Source organism: Panthera pardus, unplaced genomic scaffold (assembly GCF_024362965.1).
Source record: "Panthera pardus isolate Hobbes unplaced genomic scaffold, ASM2436296v1 HiC_scaffold_1, whole genome shotgun sequence".
Taxonomy (NCBI): domain Eukaryota; kingdom Metazoa; phylum Chordata; class Mammalia; order Carnivora; family Felidae; genus Panthera; species Panthera pardus.
This window is the reverse complement of record NW_026526654.1, coordinates 7,227,144-7,246,489: the sequence shown is the minus strand read 5'-3', so window position 1 is coordinate 7,246,489 and position 19,346 is coordinate 7,227,144. Positions and strand designations below refer to the sequence as shown.

General features: G+C 37.1%; 1 protein-coding gene across 1 annotated transcript in view; it reads right to left on the bottom strand.

Annotated features, from left to right (window-relative positions):
- LOC109257159 (ankyrin repeat domain-containing protein 26-like) overlaps positions 1–19,346 on the bottom strand; it is a 90,956-nt gene that overhangs the window by 50,047 nt on the left and 21,563 nt on the right. The window contains 3 exon segments of the mRNA XM_053901549.1: positions 9,424–9,559; positions 10,138–10,171; positions 12,417–12,587. Of these exon segments, the coding sequence (XP_053757524.1) occupies positions 9,424–9,559; positions 10,138–10,171; positions 12,417–12,587 (341 nt within the window).

Genomic DNA, 19,346 nt, shown 5'->3' with positions numbered 1-19,346 from the left:
ACTAGTAAATTCATCCAACACTTTAGGAAGAAATGTTATCTATTCTACACAAAGTCTTCCCCCAAAATGGAGAGGAGAAATATTTCTCACCCCATTCTATAAGGCTAGCATTACCTGAAACCAAAACTAGACAAAGATACTATAAGAAAGAAAATTCTGTCATAAGCATGGGAGTCCAATTTCTGAAGAAAACATCCACAAATCAAGTCAACACTACATTAAAGAGGGGTGTGTGTCAACATGGCAGAGAAGTAGGGGTACCTGAAATGACCACATCCCTCAAACACAGCAGTGAGGCAAGATGATGTGGAAATCTAGGAATCCGGGCTACGGAGTGACATAAACATCTCCAAGGGCCCATGGGGACAACTTGCCAGGTCATGGAGATTTTTAATCTATTCTTTCTGCACCTCTTCTGTATCTCCTTCTTATTTTCCTTTCTCTCTCTCTCTCTCTCTCTCTCTCTCTCTCTCTCTCTCTCTTCCCTGCCTGGATTAAGTTGTATAGTTTCTCTGATTCTCTGCCTGGTCAATTTTTTTGTCTTCTTCTCTTTTCCTTTGCCCCTGTCATTTCCCCCTTTGTTTGAGATAAGGCATCTTCCATCACCCCCCCCCCCAGTGTTTAAATTCTTTTCCAAGGTTACATTATGAACAAATCTAAGCACACCGGCTGGAATGGCCAACCCACCAATATGAGTAGGGAAATAAAGCAACCAGAGTCACAAAAACAGAGAGCATGAAACACACTCCAAAGATACCTGTTGAAGGGCCAGGCCCTGGATAGTATATGACCCCTTTTTAAGATAGTAGTGCTCACAGGTGCAGGACACACGACAAATAGAAAAACACATAAAGTACCGAACACTGATGAAATGGAAGAATTCTCCTCAAAAGAAACTCCAGGAATAAATTAGAGCTAGAGAATTGCTCAAAACAGATATAAACAATATATCGGTTCAAGAAGTTAGAACAATAGTTGTAAGGTTAACAGCTGAGCTTACAAAAAAGCATAGAAGACAGCAGAGAATCTATTGCTGCAGGGATCAAGGAAGTAAGAAATAGTCACAGCAATTAAGAAATACTGTAAATAAGATGCAAAATAAACTAGGTGCAGTAACAGCAAAGATGGAGGAAACAGAGGGGAGAATAAGTGACATAGAAGATGAAATTATGGAAAATGACGAAGCCAAGAAAAAGAGTGCTAATAAAATATTAGACCATGAGGGGAGTATTAGAAAACTAAGTGATTCGATGAAATGTAATAATATCTGGATCATAAGAGTTCCAGCATAAGAGAGAGAGAGAGAGAAAAGGGCAGATGGTTTACTTGAACAAATTATAGGTGAGAACCTCCCTAATCTGGAGAAGAGAGCAGACATCCAAATCCAGCAGGCACAGAAAACTCCCTTCAGATTCAATAAGAATAGGTCTTCTCCACAGCATATCATAGTGAAAGTGGCAAGTTACAAAGAGAAAAGAGAATTCTGAAAGCAGCAAGGGACAAACGGGCCTTAACCTACAAGGGTAGACACATATGGGTAGTAGCAGACCTGCCCGCTGAAACTTGGCAGGCCAGGAGGTGATGGTAGGAAAAAGTCCATGTGCTGAATAGGAAAATATGCAGCTAAGAATCCTTTCTCCAGCAAGGATGTCACTCAGAATAGAAGGAGAGATAGGCTTTCCCAGAAAACCAAAAACTACAAGAGCTCATGACCACTAAACCAGCCCTGCAGGAGATCCTAAGGAGACTCTGTGAGTGGAATGTTGTCAAGGCTACAAAGGACCAGAAACATCACCACAAGCATGAAAGCTCCAGACAACACAATGACATGAAATCCATATCTTTAAATAATCACTCTGAAAGTGAAGGGACTAAATGCCCTTATCAAAACACACAGGGTATCAGAATGGATTAAAAAACAAACAAAATCCATCTATATGCTGTCTACAAGAGACTTATTTGAGACATGAGGACACCATTAGATTGAAGGTTAGGGGATAGAGTACCATGTATTATGCTACTGGAAGTCAAAAGAAAGCTGGGGTAGCCATACTTAGATCAGACAAATGAGATTTTAAACCAAAGACTCTAACAAGAGATGGCGAAGGGCAGTATATCATAAGTAAGGGATCTATCCATCAAGAAGAGCTAACAATTGTAAATGTTGGTGCCCCCAACTTGAGAGCCCCCAAATATATACATTGATTAATCACAAACCGAAGCAATCTTATTGATAATCATATGGAAATTGTAGGTGACTTAAATACTCCCTAACAACAATGGACAGATCACCTAGGCACAAAATTGGTAAAGAAACAAAGGCCCTGAATGATACGCTGGACCAGATGTATTTGACAGATCTATTCAGAACTTTTCATCCAATAGCAGCAGAATACACATTCTTCTCGAGTGCACGTGGAACCTTCTCCAAAACAGATCACACAGTGGGTCACAAAACAGCCCTCCATAAATATAAAAGAACTGAGATCATACCATGCGTATTTTCAGATCACAACACTATGAAACTTGAAATCAAACAAAAGAAAAAGTTTGGGAAGCCTCTAAATGCATGGAGGTTGAAGAACATCCTACTGGAGAAAGAATGGGTCAACCAGACGATGAAAGGCAAAATTAAAAAATATATATACGGGCAAATGAAAATGAAAACATGACAGTCCAACACCTTTGGGATGCAGCAAAGGCAGCCCTAAAAGGAAAACACATCGCCATCCAGGCCTTTCTCAAGAAATAAGAACAATCCGAAATACAAAATCGAACCTCACACCTAAAGAAACTAGAAGAAGAACAGCAAAGAAACCCTACAGCCATTAGAAGAAATAATAAAGATTAGAGCAGAAATAAACACTATAGAATCCAAAAGAAAAACCCGTAAAAACAAAAAAAAAAATAGTAGAACAGATCAATGAATCTAAGAGCTGTTTTTTTTAAAGAATAAATAAACTTGATAACCCCCTAGCCAGCTTTCTCAAAAAGAAAAGAGAATCCAAATAGATAAAATCACGAATGAAAAAGGAGAGGCCACAATCAACACCACAGAAATACAACTATTAGAGAATACTACGAAAATGTATATGCCAACAAACTGGACAACCTGGAAGAAATGGACACATACCTAGACAACCACACAGTACCCAAACTCAAATGGGAAGAAATAGAAAATTTGAACAGACCCATAACCAGCAAAGAAATTCAATCAGTTATCAAAAATCTCCCAACAAATATGAGTCCTGGACCAGAAGTCTTCCCAGGGGAATTCTACAAGACATTTAAAGCAGAGTTAATACCGATTCTTTTCCAGCTGTTGAACAAAGAAATGGAAGAAAAGCTTCCGGACTCTTTCTATGAAGCTAGCATTACCTTGATTCCCAACACAGATAGAGACCCCACTAAAAAGGAGAATGACAGGCCAATATTCCTGATGAACATGGATGCCAAATTCTTAACAAGATACTAGCAAATCCAATTCGACAGTATATGAAAGAATTCTTCACCATGATCAAGTGGGATTCATTCCTGGGCTACAGGGCTGGTTCAATATTCGCAAATCAATCAAAATGATACATCACCTTAATAGAAGAAAAGATATGATCATTCATATGATCCTGTCAATAAATACAGAAAAACATTTGACCGAATACAGCATCCTTTGTTAATAAGAAACCCTCAAGAAAGTTGGGATACAAGGAACATACCTTAACATCATAAAAGCCTTATATGAGAAGCCTGCTGCGAATATCCTCAATGGGGAGAAACAGAGAACTTCCCCCCTACCCTGCCCGCCGAAGATAAGGAACACAAAAGGGACGTCCACTCTCACCAGTGTTGTTGAACATAGTGTTGGAAGGCCTAGCCTCAGCAATCATACAACAAAATGAAATAAAACACATCCAAATTGGCAAAGAAGAAGTTAAACTTTCACTTTTCGCAGATGGCATGATACTCTACATGGAAAACCTAAAAGACTCCACCAAAAAGCTGCTCCAACTGATACATGAATTCAGCAAAGTCACAGGATACAAAATCAACACACAGAAATTGATTGCACTTCTATATACCAATAATGAAGCCACAGAAAGAGAAATCAAGAAACTGAGCTCATTTACAATTACACCAAGAACCATAAGATACCTAGGAATCAACCTAACCAAAGCTATAAAAGATTTGTATCCTGAAAACTATAGAAAACATATCAAAGAAATTAAAGAAGACACAAAGAAATGGAAAAACATTCTATGCTCATGGACTGGAAGAAGAAATATTGTAAATATGTCGATAACGACCCAAAGCAATTACACATTCAGTGCAATCCCAATCAACGTTGCACCGGCATTCTTCTCAGAGCTAGAACAAACAATCCTACAATTTGTATGGAACCACAAAAGATCCCAGATAGCCAAAGTAATGTTGAAAAAGAAAACCAAAGCTGGAGGCATCACAATCCCAGACGTTAGCCTCTACTACAAAGCTGCGATCATCAAGGGAGTATACTATCGGCACAAAAAGAGACGCAAAGGCGAATGGCATAGAATAGAGAATCGAGAAATGGACCCACAAATGTATGGCCAACTAAACCTTGGCAAAGCAGAAAAGAGTATCCAACGGAAAAAAGATAGGTTCTTTAGCAAATGGTGCTGGGAGTGCTGGACAGCAACATGCGGAAGAATGAAACAGGACCAGTTTCTTACACCGTGCATAAACTCAAAATGGATGAAAGACCTCAATGTGAGAGAGGAAACCATCAAAACCCTAGAGGAGAACACAGGCCACAACCTCTTTGACCTTGGCTACAGCAACTTCTTCTCAACACATCTCTGAAGGCAAGGGACATAAAAGCAAAACTGGACTCTTGGGACCTCATCAAGGTAGAAAGCTTCTGCACTTCAAAGGAAACCATCCACAAAATTAAAAGGCACCAACGGAATGGGAGAAGATATCTGCACATGACATATCAGGTAAAGGATTAGTACCCATACTCTAGAAAGAATTGGCCAAACTCAACACCCGAAAAACAAATAATCCAGGGAAGAAATGGGCAGAAGACATGAATAGACACTTTTCCAAAGAATACATCCAGATGGCCAACAGGCACATGAAAGGATGTTCAACGTCGCTCATCATCGGGGAAATACAAATCAAAACCACATTGAGATACCACCTCACACCGGTCAGGGTAGATAAAATTAACAACTCAGGAAACAACAGACATTGGTGAGGATGTGCAGAAATGGGAATTCTCTTGCACTGTCGGTGGGAATGCATCGTTGGTGCCGCTGCTCCAGAAAACAGTGTGGAGGTTCCTCAAAAAATTAAAAATAGAATTACCTTACAACCCTGCAATTGCACTACTAGGCATATATCCGAGGGATACAGGAGTGCTGATTCATAGGGGCACATGTGCCCCAACGTTTATACTATCAACAATCACCAAATTATGGAAAGAACCCAAATGTCCATCAACTGATGAATGGGTAAAGAAGATGTGGTTTATATATACAATGGATATTACTTGGCAATGAGAAAGAATGAAATCGTGCCATTTGCAACAACATGGGTGGAACTGGAGGGTACTATGTGAAGTGAAATAAGTCAGTCAGAGAAAAACAGATATCATATGTTTTTACTCATATGTGGATTTCGAGAAACTTAACAGAAGAACATGGGGGAATAGAAGGGGGAAAATAGTTTCAAACAGAGAGGGAGGCAAACCATAAGAAACTCTTAAATACAGAGAACAAACTGAAGGTTCATGGAGGGGTGGGGGAAAGGGGAGAGTAGGTGATGGGCATTGAGGAGGGCACTTGTTGGGATGAGCACTGGGTGTGGTATGTAAGTAATGAATCATGGGAATATACTCCCAAAGCCAAGAGCACGATGTATACACTGTACGTTAGCTAACTTGACAATAAATTATATTTAATTAATTAATTAATTAATTAATTAAACTACAGCCGTGTGTGTGTGTGTGGGGGGGGAATCTAACAATACACTAAGGGATAATTTGTTGTTACCAAATGGGGTTTATCCCAGAAATGCAGAGTTGGTTTAAGATTCAAAAACCGTATCTATCTCCGTAGATAAAATAAGTTCCTTGTCAAAATTCAACATCCATTCCAGATAAAAACTTTCGGCAATCCTGGAATACAAGGGAACTTCAATATGATTTAAAACAAAACAAAACAAAACAAGTCATGATAACTCTACAGCTAACGTTATATATAATGGTGAAAAACTGAATGCATTTCTTGTAAGATCAGGAAGAAGACAGGAATGACATTCACTGAATGACTTCTTCTGTTCAGCACTATACCAGCAGTTCTAGCCAATGCAATCAAAGAAGATAAAGCGACAAAGGACATCCAGATAGAAAATGAAGTGAAACTGTCTCTTAGCAATCACATGGTCACAAAATAGAAGTTGGCAAACTCCAGCCTATGGGCCACGTTACTTGTTTTGGTAAATTAAATTTTATCAAAATACAGCCATGTCCATTAATTTATGCAGTATCTATTGGCTGCTCTTATAGTACAATGGAAAAGCTGATTAGTTGTGAATGTATTGGCTACAAGTCTACAGTATTTAGCATTGCTAGTAAAATAGTAGTTAAAAATGAATTTTTATGACCTTTGCTTATGTAGAAAATCTGACAGCATTAAGAAAAATGCTACTAGAATTAATAAATGAATTTATCATAGCACATGGATGACTCAGTCGGTTGAGTGTCTGTCTCTTGATTTCAGCTCAGGCTATGATCCCAGAGTCATGGAATGGAGCCCTATGTCAGGCTTGCACTGAGCATGAAGACTACTTAAGATTCTCTCTCTCTCTCTCTCTCTCTCTCTCTCTCTCTCTCTCTCTCTGCCCCTCTCCGCTGCTCATGTAGTCTCTCTAATATTGAATATATCTATACATATAAATTTATCAAGGTTGGAGGATACAGAATCATTACACAAAAAATCAACTGTATTTCTATATATTAGCTATAAAGAATCAAAAATTAAAATTTCGGGGCATCTGCGTGGCTCAGTTGGTTAAGCACAGGGCTCAGGCTCAGGTCATGATCTCACCGTTGGTGAGTTCAAGCCCCATTTCGGGCTCTGTACTGATAGCTTGGAGCCTGGAGCCAACTTCAGATTGTGTCTACCTCTCTCTCCTTCCCTCCCCAACTCATGCTCTGTCTCTCTCTCAAGAGTAAACATTAAAAAAACTTAAATTTAAGATATTATTTACAACTGCACTGAAAATAAAAAACAGAAACAGACAAACTGATTCTAAAATTCACGTGGAAATGCAAAGGATCCAGAGTAGCAGAACACTGAAAAGAACAGAGCAGGACGACAAACACTACCTGATTTCAAAAATCCTTATAAACTGGCAGTGATTAAAACAGCATAATATTGGTACAAAGATGGACAAAGAGATCAATGAGACAGAATAGAGCCCATACTTAAACCCTCACATATGTGGCCAACTGATTATGACAAAGGAACAATGGCATAAAGTGGAGAAAACACAGCCTTTTCAATAAATGGTGCTGGAACATCTAGATATCCATATGCAAAAGAATGAACTTGTATCCGTACTCTGTATCACAAATAAAAAAGAATATAAAATGGGTAATAGATCTAAATGTAAGACCCAAAACTATAAAACTTCTAAAAGAAAGCATGAGATAAAAGCTTTGTGACCTTGTGCTATGCAAATATTTCTTAGATATGAAAACCAAAAGCAACAATCATACAAGAACAAATGAATGTGTAAACTGGACTTCACCAAAAAGAAAAACTGCTCTTCAAAAACACTGTTGAGACAAGGAAAAGTCACAGAGTGGGAGAAGAAAAACCTTGCAAAAAAAAGAGAGGTGAGAAAGGAACTGTATCTAGCTCTTTCTACCATCTTTCTGTGCCACCATCATGATGCATGTGAATGTCGTGGCAGATGCTCCCCAAAGCATAACAATACTGAAAAGAGAAGCAAACTCCAGGTTCTTACTAGGCCATGCTCCAAAGATATTGTCCATTTTCTAACTGTGATGATGAAGCATGGTTACACTGGTGAATTGAAAATCATTGATGATCACAGAGTTGGGAAAATTGTTGTGAAACTCACAAGCAGGTTAAGCAAGCATGGAGTGACTGGCCCCAGAATTGATGGACAATGCAAAGATCTAGAAAAATGGCAGAATAATCTGCTCAGTTTGGTTTCATTATACTGACCACCTCAGCTACAGTCATGGACCATGAAGAAGCAAGATGAAAACACACAGAAGGGGAAATCCTGGGATTCTTTTTCTATGGATGTAATAAATATGTGCAAATAAAATGCCTCAGTGGAAACAACAACAACAACAACAACAACCACAAAAAAAGAAAACAAAATAAGAAGGAACTGTGTCTAGATTATACAAAGAATTCTGAAAACTCAACAACTAAGAAAACAAACAAATTTTTAAAACAACCAAAGACTTGGACAATTCAAAGAAGATACACAGATGGCAAACAAGCACATGAAAATATGCTCACCATCATCTGTTATTAGGGAAATGTATATTGAAACCGTAATGAGATATATACTAAATATCCATCCGAATGGCTAGGATTTAAAAAGCTGACAATACTAAGTGTTCATGAATATGTATGTAGGAATTGGTGCTGTCACAGACTGCTGGTGGGAATGGAAAACCATACAACTCCTTTAGAAAACAATTTGGCAGCTTCATAATAAGGGAATATAAGGGGACATGAGATTTTTAAGGGTGATGAATATGTTAACTGTCTGGATTATGGTTATCGTTTCATACGTGTAAACATATGTCAAAACTATCAAATGACACACTTCATATATGTGCAGTTTACCTAACTAAAGCTGTTGGAAACAAAAAGCTCTTTCACAGGAAGAACGTCTAAAACATTGGATAAGACACAGACGGAAAGAAGGATGTAAAACCATACAAGATGAAGCCAGAGGACTGTGGCCTTTAACCTAATAGCAATGAGAAGTAATAGCTATGCTTTAAGCAAGGGGGTACCATGATGAAAGACACATTTTTTAAAACATATACTAATTATGGTTGCAGCGTAGACCAAGGTCCTGGGAGGTAGAACGGCAGGGAAAACAGTCCTGACGTTATTTCAGTCATCTAGGAGAAAAATAATGACCTGACCTGGGTGAAGGCACAGAAGAGAAGCAGAGTTAACAAACACATTAGATGTGCCATTCCCACTAAGAAAGGTACAGTAGAAATGATGACTCTTTGGCTGAGAGGATACAATAGTGCTCCTTTTATTTTAATATAAAACATATTTCTGAGATGAGCAGCTCTATAATACAGCAGTGCTCTATGGTGCAGTAGTAGGCAAGGTGTGCACATATTACTACAGCAATATATGTAAAAAGGCTTCCTACCTTTACAATCCATGCCAAGTTGTTCAATCAGCAACATGAAATTCTTAGAGTAAGGCAACTCACAATGCTCTGAAGCTGTTTCAGATGACTGAATGAAGTCGACAAGGTCATCCATAGAGGTAATTTGCTTTTTGACCTACCAATGAGTATACCATTTCAAAATGTCCCCCAAATATTTATAAAATATACTAGGTGTAGAGAAGTGATAAATAGCCATCTTTTTATAAAAGCAAAAACAGGGGCACCTGAGTGGCTCAGTCGGTTGAGCATCCGACTCCATTTTGGCTCAGGTCATGACCTCAGGGTTCCTGAGTTTGAGTCCCACGTTGACCTCCACAATGACAGCATGGAGCCTGCTTGGGATTCTCTCTCCCCCTCTCCCTCGGCCCCTCCCCCACTTGTGCGTGCTCTCTCTCAAAATACATTTTAAAAATAAGTGAATGAACATTTAAAAGCGAAACCACAGAGACTTTTTAAAAGAACGGATTTTTATCAAAAAGACACTGTTATCCATAGCTAGTATTTCTAAGTAACTTTTTCACAGCAAATGTCTCTACAACAAAGGAAGATTTTCTATTTTTTCACTACATCTTTCATAAAGTAATTTTTTGCCACTGAACAATATTCCTAACAAATATGTATCAAAATGATATAATAAAATAAAAATAAAATAAATAATAAATAAAATAAAATTACATTGTCTCTTTTGCTTACCTTGTTCTTTTTCTTAGAAATTTTCTTTGCAGGTCTGGAAAAACCCAACAATTCTTTTCAGGCAAATATTAAATACTTAAAATACAAAGCATATCTAAACCTATTGTTTCTGATATAAAATCTCTGCATTTGAAACTAATTTTCTACAAAGGGGATTAAACAACAGAGTAACATTAAACCACATCGAAAACATACTACTGCTAATATCAACAAAGGATTAGGTGTATCCAGTTCTAGTATATGTGCTGCTGAAGCAAGCACAACAAAGTACTAACGTCAGGTAAAAACTAACAAAAGCAAAGGAAAATCCTAATGCTACTTGCATTATTTGATAGGAATGATACCATTGTTTGTGTTGTTGTCATTTTACTAAAAATAAGCTTTTACTGGCACTAAAACCTACTTGGAAAGTGCAAGTTAACTCCCTATATGAAAGAACCCCTTTTTAACAATCATGATATTAACGTGTTGAAGACTCACTATGCAGCTACTCTCTAGGCATTACTATGAGCACTTTACATGTCTTCAAGGTATTTGAAGCCCCACAACAATCCTATGAAGTAGGTTATTATATTAGGTATTTTACATGGGAAGAAAATGAGGCACAGAAAGTCGAAGTGACTTGCCCAAGAAGCCCTCGTCGCTGGCCAAGAACAGACCCTGAATTCAAACCCAGGAATGTGCCTTCAAAGCATGTGTTTTATACTATGTGGTTAAAGTAATACTCCAGTGTTTCTAACTAATATGACAGCAAATGAATCTATATTATGATTCGATTTCTAGCTATAGTGATACATAACAATTTCTGAATCTTACACATTTTTTAAGAGACTATATACTTGGCAAGATGGGAAATCTACTTTCAATAAACTAAAGATTTGCTTCTTCTAGAGAAGTTCCTCAACAGGCATTCATTCATTCATTCATTCATTCCACTGTTTATTCCCACATTCAACACATACTTATTGAGCATACAATCTGTGTCAATGGCACTGTTGGTACAGGAAGCATGGTTTTGGTAATCTAGAGCTCTCTAGTCCAAAAGGAATAATCTGTTATGGATTACTAGTTTCTTTTCCAATTGTAAATAAACAAAATATTCCCCTTTCCCCAGAACCTAAATAATATTAACTTAATAGAACCAGATACTTTAAAGTCCCTAACAAAATCATAGCTATTTGTGATATTATCAAAGGCACTGGATATCTAAAGGCATCAAGGAAGGTTTAGTTTTATTCAGAATGGCCTCAGTGTTTGCATACATTTATGATAAGGGTGTGTGTGTGTGTGTGTGTGTATACAAATATATAGATATAGAACTTATACACATATACTTATATATACATATATAAGAAATTATACATATAATTTGTATATTATGCATATACATATACATATACATATAATATGTATATTATACATATAATATACATATAATAAATATACATATACATACATATAAGAAATTATATAGCCATATATATATAAATAAATATATATATTTATTTAATATATATATAATTTAAATATATATATTTAAATATATATTTATATATATATAATTTTAATATATATATAATTTAAATATATATATTTATTTATATATATATGGCTATATAATTTCTTATATGTATGTATATAAGTGTATATATATATATACATATATATAAGTATATATATAAGTGTATACACTTGCATACATACATATATATTTTTAAATCTGTATATTCAATTGTATGAGAATACCCCATTGTGGAACCAATTCAGAATAAACCAACTTCTTGCACAAAATCACATGAATAAGAGTACTAAAGACAATTACTATAATCTTTAAAATATAATGTAATACAATCAACAAACTTCCTAATGTTTGGAAACACAAACAAAATTAAATTAACTAACCATGTCTATCTCTATTGATCATTTCCAACAGAATACATACTCTAAAAGCTCCCATCTTAAAATAAAAAGAGAAAGAAAATGCCTTTGCAATTCACATTCTTTTTCAGTTATCATCCATTTCTCTATTACCTTTCCCAATTAAAATGCTCTAAGGAGTTGTTTACACTTACTCATCTTCCATGCTTCCATGGTGACTACTGAAACTGTTCCTTGACAAAATCACTTACCCTCATCACAACTTTTCAAGCAGTGTGTTTGATATGTTGAGTATTTCTTGCTTTAGCTTGGACCTACCTACACTACAGCATTTTATTTCCACAAAAGGTAATCACTGCTAAAATTCCTTCACAGGCACATAAAGAATTTATAGATTTTACCTGCTTTCATGCTGATCCTTTTCACTGAAATGGCTGCCATCCTTCTTTTGTAGTGGACCACCAGTTAAGGAATCTGTCTTCTGCAACACTGGTGTGATCACAGATCCTTTTGATGTCCCTTTTTCATTTTCACCTTTCTTTAACTTCTTCATATGTAAACCAGGTTCCCTCCTTAAAAAAAAAAAACAAAGCCATGAAAAAGCCATAAAAAAGGCAATGTTTTCTAATAATTTTACTGATAAAGAATAAAAAGACAATTTTCATCAAGTTCTGAATTTTACCCACCTGACTTAATTTGATTAATTCAGAGAACAGTGCTGAAGTACCAACAGTACAAAAGGAAATACTCATCTGTTGCTTCAAACACAGGTAAATATACAATTAGAATACAATGTGATTTGTAAGAATTGACATGTGAAAAGCTGTAAGTGAGGACGAGAAAGGCTTTACTGAAGAGGGAAAATAAACAGCAGAGGTCACCAGGGAAAGAAATGGGAGAAAACCATTTTCTTAGAGGTTAGAATGTGAGCACAAAGATTACACAGATGGCATCTAGGTGCCTTGAAAGGAAAAAGTATAAGCTTTTAGGAACTTGGGAAAAAAAACATAAAATACATGGAAGCAAGTAGTAAGAGATCAGTCAGGAACCTTGAAGGTTACACTAAAAAGTTAGAGTTCATTGCCTAAAGGCAGTGACTCTTAGACATGGGAGTAATAACTAGATGTGTGCTCTATTTTTGGCTTTGCTTTTAAATATAAGAATGCTTAACTTCAACAAAGTTTTAAAGTAGCATGAGGTCCATATAACATGAAAGAAGAAATCAGGGAAATATCTTAGCGGAAAAACTACTTTTAAAATACCCATATGTCAGAGCGATATCAGTATCATAGCTGAACAAGATGTACGTTGTTGCGTCTCCCCACCTACAACAAACTGGCATCTTATCCACCCACAGGCAAAACTGCCTTTGCAGGAGCTGTGGGAATCTAGCACTATATTCCAAGGGACCGAGGAAAAGTCTTGCCTACCCGTGCATCAGGTAACAGGCAGACATACTACAGTCTAATCTGTAGACCTAGCAATAGCCCATAAAGTGCCTCCAGCCCCTCCCTCTCAGCCACATCTGGGAGTTCCTCCCTAGAAAACACTCTTTAAGAATCACCTGTGGATTCAAAAATAGCAGTTTTAAGGAAACTCAGTGAAGTGAGTTACAAGAAAAACACAAAGGCCAATTCAATAAAATCAGAAAAACACTCTATGAATAAAATGAGAAGCTTAACAAAGAGCTGGAAATAGTAAAAGCTAACTAAACAAAAATCCTGGAGCTGAAGAGTATAATGAAGGACATGAAAAAAGCAAGAGTGATCACTGACAGGAAATGGATCAAGCAAAAAAAAAAAAGTGAATTGAAAGACAGGAACTCTCAGATTATCCAGTCAGCAGAGAACAAAGTCAAAAGAATGAAAAAGAGTGAGGAAAGACTATGTGACTACCAGTGAACCCTCATAAGGCTATTAGCGATTTCTCAGCAGAAACCTTACATGCCAGGAGGCAGTGGGATTACATATTCAAAGTGCTAAGAGAAAAAAGACTACCAATCAAGAATACTTTACTCAGCAAAATTATCCTTCAGAAATCAAATCGAATAAATACATTTGATACACCGCATTAACAGGATAAAAAAATCATATCATCATCCCAGCATGGGAGGAAAAAGCATTTGACAAAATTCAACATCTTTTCAGGATAAAAACTCTCAACAAAGTGGGTACTGAATTATCACACCTGGACATAATGAAGCCCAATATGATAAGCCCATAGCCAACATCATATGCAGTGCTAAAAAACTGAAAGCTTTTACTCTAAGTTCAAGAACAAGGCAAAGTTTCCCACTTGACCACTCCTATTCAACAGGATAGAGGAAGTCCTAGCCAAAGCAGTCAGGCAAGAAAAGGAAATAAAAGGCATCCAAATCAGAAAAGAAGAAATAAAACTGTCTTTGTTTGCAGATGATATATTCTTATATATAGAAAATCCTGAAGATACCACCAAAAAGCTGTTCCAAGGATGAAGGATACAAAATCAACATAAAGATGCAGGGGTGCCTGGGTGGCTCAGTCAGTTAACCTTCTGGCTTCGGCTAAGTTCATGATCTCGTGGTTTGTGGTTCAAGCGCCCTATTGGGCTCTGTGCTGACAGTTCAGAGCCTGGAGCCTGCTTTGGATTCTCTCTCTCTCTCTGTCTCTCTCTCTCTCTACCCCTCCCCTGTTAACACTCTGTCTCTTTAGCCTCTACTACAAAGCTGTGATCATCAAGACAGTATGGTATTGGCACAAAAACAGACACACAGACCAATGGAATAGAATAGAAACCCCAGAGGTGAACCCACAAATGTATGGCCAACTAATCATTGACAAAGCAGGAAAGAGTATCCCATGGGAAATAAAGACAGTCTTTTTCTTCTGGGAGAACTGGACAGCAACATGCAGAAGAATGAAACTAGACGACTTTTCTTACACCATACACACAAATAAACTCAAAATGGATGAAGGACCTGAATGTGAGACAGGAAACCATCAAAACCCTAGAGGAGAAAGCAGGAAAAAAACCTCTTTGACCTCCGCTGCAGCAATTTCTTACTTGACACATCTCCAAAGGCAAGGGAATGGAAAGCAAAAATGAACTATTGGCACCTCATCAAGATAAAAAGCTTCTGCACTGCAAAGGAATCAATCAACAAAACCGAAAGGCAACGGACAGAATGGGAGAAGATATTTGCAAGTGACATATCGGATAAAGGAAGGGCTAATATCCAGAACCTGTAAAGAGCTCACCAAACTCCACACCCACAAAACAAATAATACAGGGAAGAAATGGGCAGAAGACAGGAATAGATACTTTTCCAAAGAAGACATCCAGATGGACAACAGATACATGGAAAGATGCTCAACGTCACTCCTCATCAGGGAAATACAAATCAAAACCACACTGAGATACCACCTCACGCTGGTCAGAGTGGCTAAAATGAAAACATCAGGAGACTACAGATGCTGGCGAGGATGTGGAGAAACAGGAACCCTCTTGCACTGTTGGTGGGAATGCAAACTGATGCAGCCACTCTGGAAAACAGCGTGGAGCTTCCTCAACTAATTAAAAATAGAACAACCCTATGACCCAGCAATAGCACTGCTGGGAATTTACCCAAGGGATACAGGAGTGCTGATGCATAGGGGCACATGTACCCCAATGTATACAGTAGCACTTTCAACAATCACCAAATTATGGAAAGAGCCTAAATGTCCATCACCCGACGAATGGAGAAAGAAGATGTGGTTTATATATACAGTGGAATAATACTTGGCAATGAGAAAGAGTGAAATCTGGCCATTTGCAACAACGTGGATGGAACTGGAGGGTATTATGCAAAGTGAAATAAGTCAGGCAGAGAAAGACAGATACCATATGATTTCACTTATATGTGGATCCTGAGAAACTTGACAGGAGACCATGCGTGGGTGGGTCAGGGGAAAAAAGTTACAGAGAGGGAGGGAGGCAAATAATAAGAGACTCGTAAACACTGAGCATAAACTAAGGGTTGATAGGAGGTGGGGGAGAGGGGAAAGTGGGTGATGGGCATTGAGAAGTCACCTGTTGGGATGAGCACTGGGTGTTGTATGGAAACCAATTTGACAATAGATTATATTTAGTAAAAAAAAATTACAAAATCAGCATCAAGAGATCAGTTGCATTTCTAAACAATAACAATGAAATAGCTGAAAAAGAAATATAAGGAAAAAATCCCCTTCCCCAAAGCATCAAAAAGAACAAAATACTTTGGAATAAATTTAATCAAGGACTTTCTGAAAGATAGGTACAGTAAAAACTACAAGACATTGGTAAAAGAAACAGCAGAGACACAAACAAATGGGAGGATACCCTGTTGTTTATGGATTCGAAAAATTAGTATCATTAAATATCCACATTACCTGAAACCACCTACAGAGTCAGTGCAATCCTTGTCAAAATTCCAATGATGTTTTTCACAGAAATAGGAAAAGCATTCCTCAAATGTGTAAGGAACAAGAAAGACCCCAAATAGCCAAAACAATCCTAAGAAAGAAGAACAAATCTGGAAGCATCACACTTGCTGGTGTCAAACTATTACAAAGTTATGGTAATAAAAACCGTATGAAGTTGCACACACACACACAAAAAAACAAAACACAAAGATGAATGAAACAGAATCAAGAACCCAGAAATAAACCCATGCATAAAGTCAACTAAAAACCCGTGCATAAAGTCTCTTTGTTAAGAGACCCAAGAATACTCAAAAGAGAAAAGGTAATCTCTTCAATACATGAAGGTGAGAAAACTGGATATTAACATGCAAAAGAATAAAACTGTGCCTCTACCTTACACCACTCACAAAAGTCAACCCAAACGCAAATAAAGACTTCTATATAAAATCTTAAATCATAAAACTCCTAGAAGAAAACATAGGATAAAAGCTCCTTGACATAGATCTTACCAATGATTTAGGATAGGACATCCAAAGTACAAGCAATAAAAGCAAAACCAACCAATGCAATCAACAATGTTTCTGCACAGCAAAAGAAACAAGCAACATGACGGAAAGGCAACCTATGGAAAGGATGAAAACATTCGCAAGCTACAAATATGAAAAACGTCAATATCTAAAATGTGTAAGGAATTCGTACAATTCAACAGCTAAAAATAAATATAATTAAAAACTGGGCAAGGCACCTTAAAAGACGTCTCTCCTCAAAACATATTCAAATGGCCAAGGGTACACAAGAAAGTGCTCGATATCACTATTCATCAGGAAAATGCAAATCAAAACTGCAGTATATAGATATCACTTTGACCTATTAAAATGGCTATTGTCAAAAAGACAAGAGATATCGTTGGCAAGGATGTACAGGAAAGGAATTCCTTGTACTCCTGTAGGACTGTAAATTGGGATAGCCACTATGTAAAACAGTATGGTGGCTCCTCAACAAACTAAAAATAGAACCTTCATATGAGCCAATAATCCCATTTCTGGGTACATATCTTAAAGACATGACATCCTTACCTTGGAGAAATATCTGCAGCCCTATGTTTATTGCAGCATTATTTACAATAGTCAAGAAACAACCTAAGCATCCATCGGTGGATCCATGGATTAAAAAATATGGTATACATTTACAATGGAATATTTTCAGCCACAAACAAGAAGGAAATCCTGCCATTTGTGGCAGCATGAGTGAAACTTGAGGGCTTTATGCTTAGTGAAAATAAGTCAGACACAGGAAGTCAAACACTGTATGATCTGACTTATATGTGGAATTAAGAAAAAATTGCGCGAAAAACAGAACAGACTGGTGGTTGCCGGGGTTAGGAGGCTTTGAGAAATGGGTAGATATTGGTCAAAGGGTACAAACTACCTGTTACAAGATTAATAAATTCTGGGGATTTAATGTGCAGGATGGTGATTACAGTGAACAATACTGTATCCTATCATTTGAAAGTTGCTACAAGACTAGATCATCACAAACAAGAAATGATATTTATGTGAGATGATGGAAGTATTAACACTATTGTGGTAATCATTTGACAATATAAAAGTGTATCAAATTAATACAGGTACACCTTACAGTTACACAGATGTGTGTTACTTATATCTCATAAATCTGGAAAAACTTCAAAAATTCAAAAGTACTCATATGTCATTATCTATCGCTCAAAAATAAAAATCATCTGATTAGTTATGCTTTTGTCTAAAAAAAAAAATGGTTTGCGGCACCTGGATGGCTCAGTTCATTAAGTGTATGACTTTGGCTCAGTTTGTGATCTAAGGGTTTGTGGCTTCGAGCCCCACATCGGGCTGTGTGCTGACAGCCCAGAGTCTGGAGCCTGCTTTGGAATCTTTGTCTCCCCCTCTCTCTGCCCCTCCCCAACTCTCACTTTGTCTCTCTCCAAATGAATAAACATTAAAAAATTAAAAAAAATGATTTGGGGGTGCCTGGGTGGCTTGGTCGGTTAAGTGTCCGACTTCGGCTCAGGTCATGATCTCACGGTCCGTGAGTTCGAGCCCCGCATCGGGCTCTGTGCTGACAGCTCAGAGCCTGGAGCCTGTTTCAGATTCTGTGTCTCCCTCTCTCTCTGCCCCTCCCCTGTTCATGCTCTGTCTCTCTCTGTCTCAAAAATAAATAAACGTTAAAAAAATTTTTAAAAAATAAGTAAATAAAAAATAAAAATAAAAAAAATGATTTGTTAACTTTTGTATACTTTTAGCCTAATATCTAATCCTGATAGAAAAAAAAATGGGGGATTCACCAAAAAGAAAATTATAATTCTGTTTTCATGGACTAAATGCATGCAACAGAATATTATTACCATACAGCTACGTACATTTCCAAAAAATAATGAAATTTCCCACAGATTATTTAGGACTTAAACATGAGCCCCGAAGAGCACCAAAAACAAAAACAAAACTAACAATTGTGTTTTTTTTTTAAAAAAACTGTTATACAGATAAATTTTCTCATGGAAATAACATCCAAGAAAAGAAGAATCTTTCTGAAAGCAATTATCAAACAATTCCTCTTGACTCAAACTTCAAAAATGAATCTGTAATTATAGAATTTGAAATAGCTTTCATTTTGAACCCAGTCAATAGAAGCAACTTTTAAGTAGAAAACATCTGGTGAAAGCCACCTCAAACGTAGAAAAAACAAAACAAAACAAAAAGAAACCCTAACACGTAGCTATGGTAACAAGAAGCCACCAGAATCAGTTTTAAATGTGTTAATCAATGTGCACCAGCCCTACTCACCAACCAATCCATTTCAGCTCCTTCCTTCTGAAAGACAGCGAATAAAGGACAAAAATCACTCCAATACACATGCTTCAGCGTGCCAACCAAT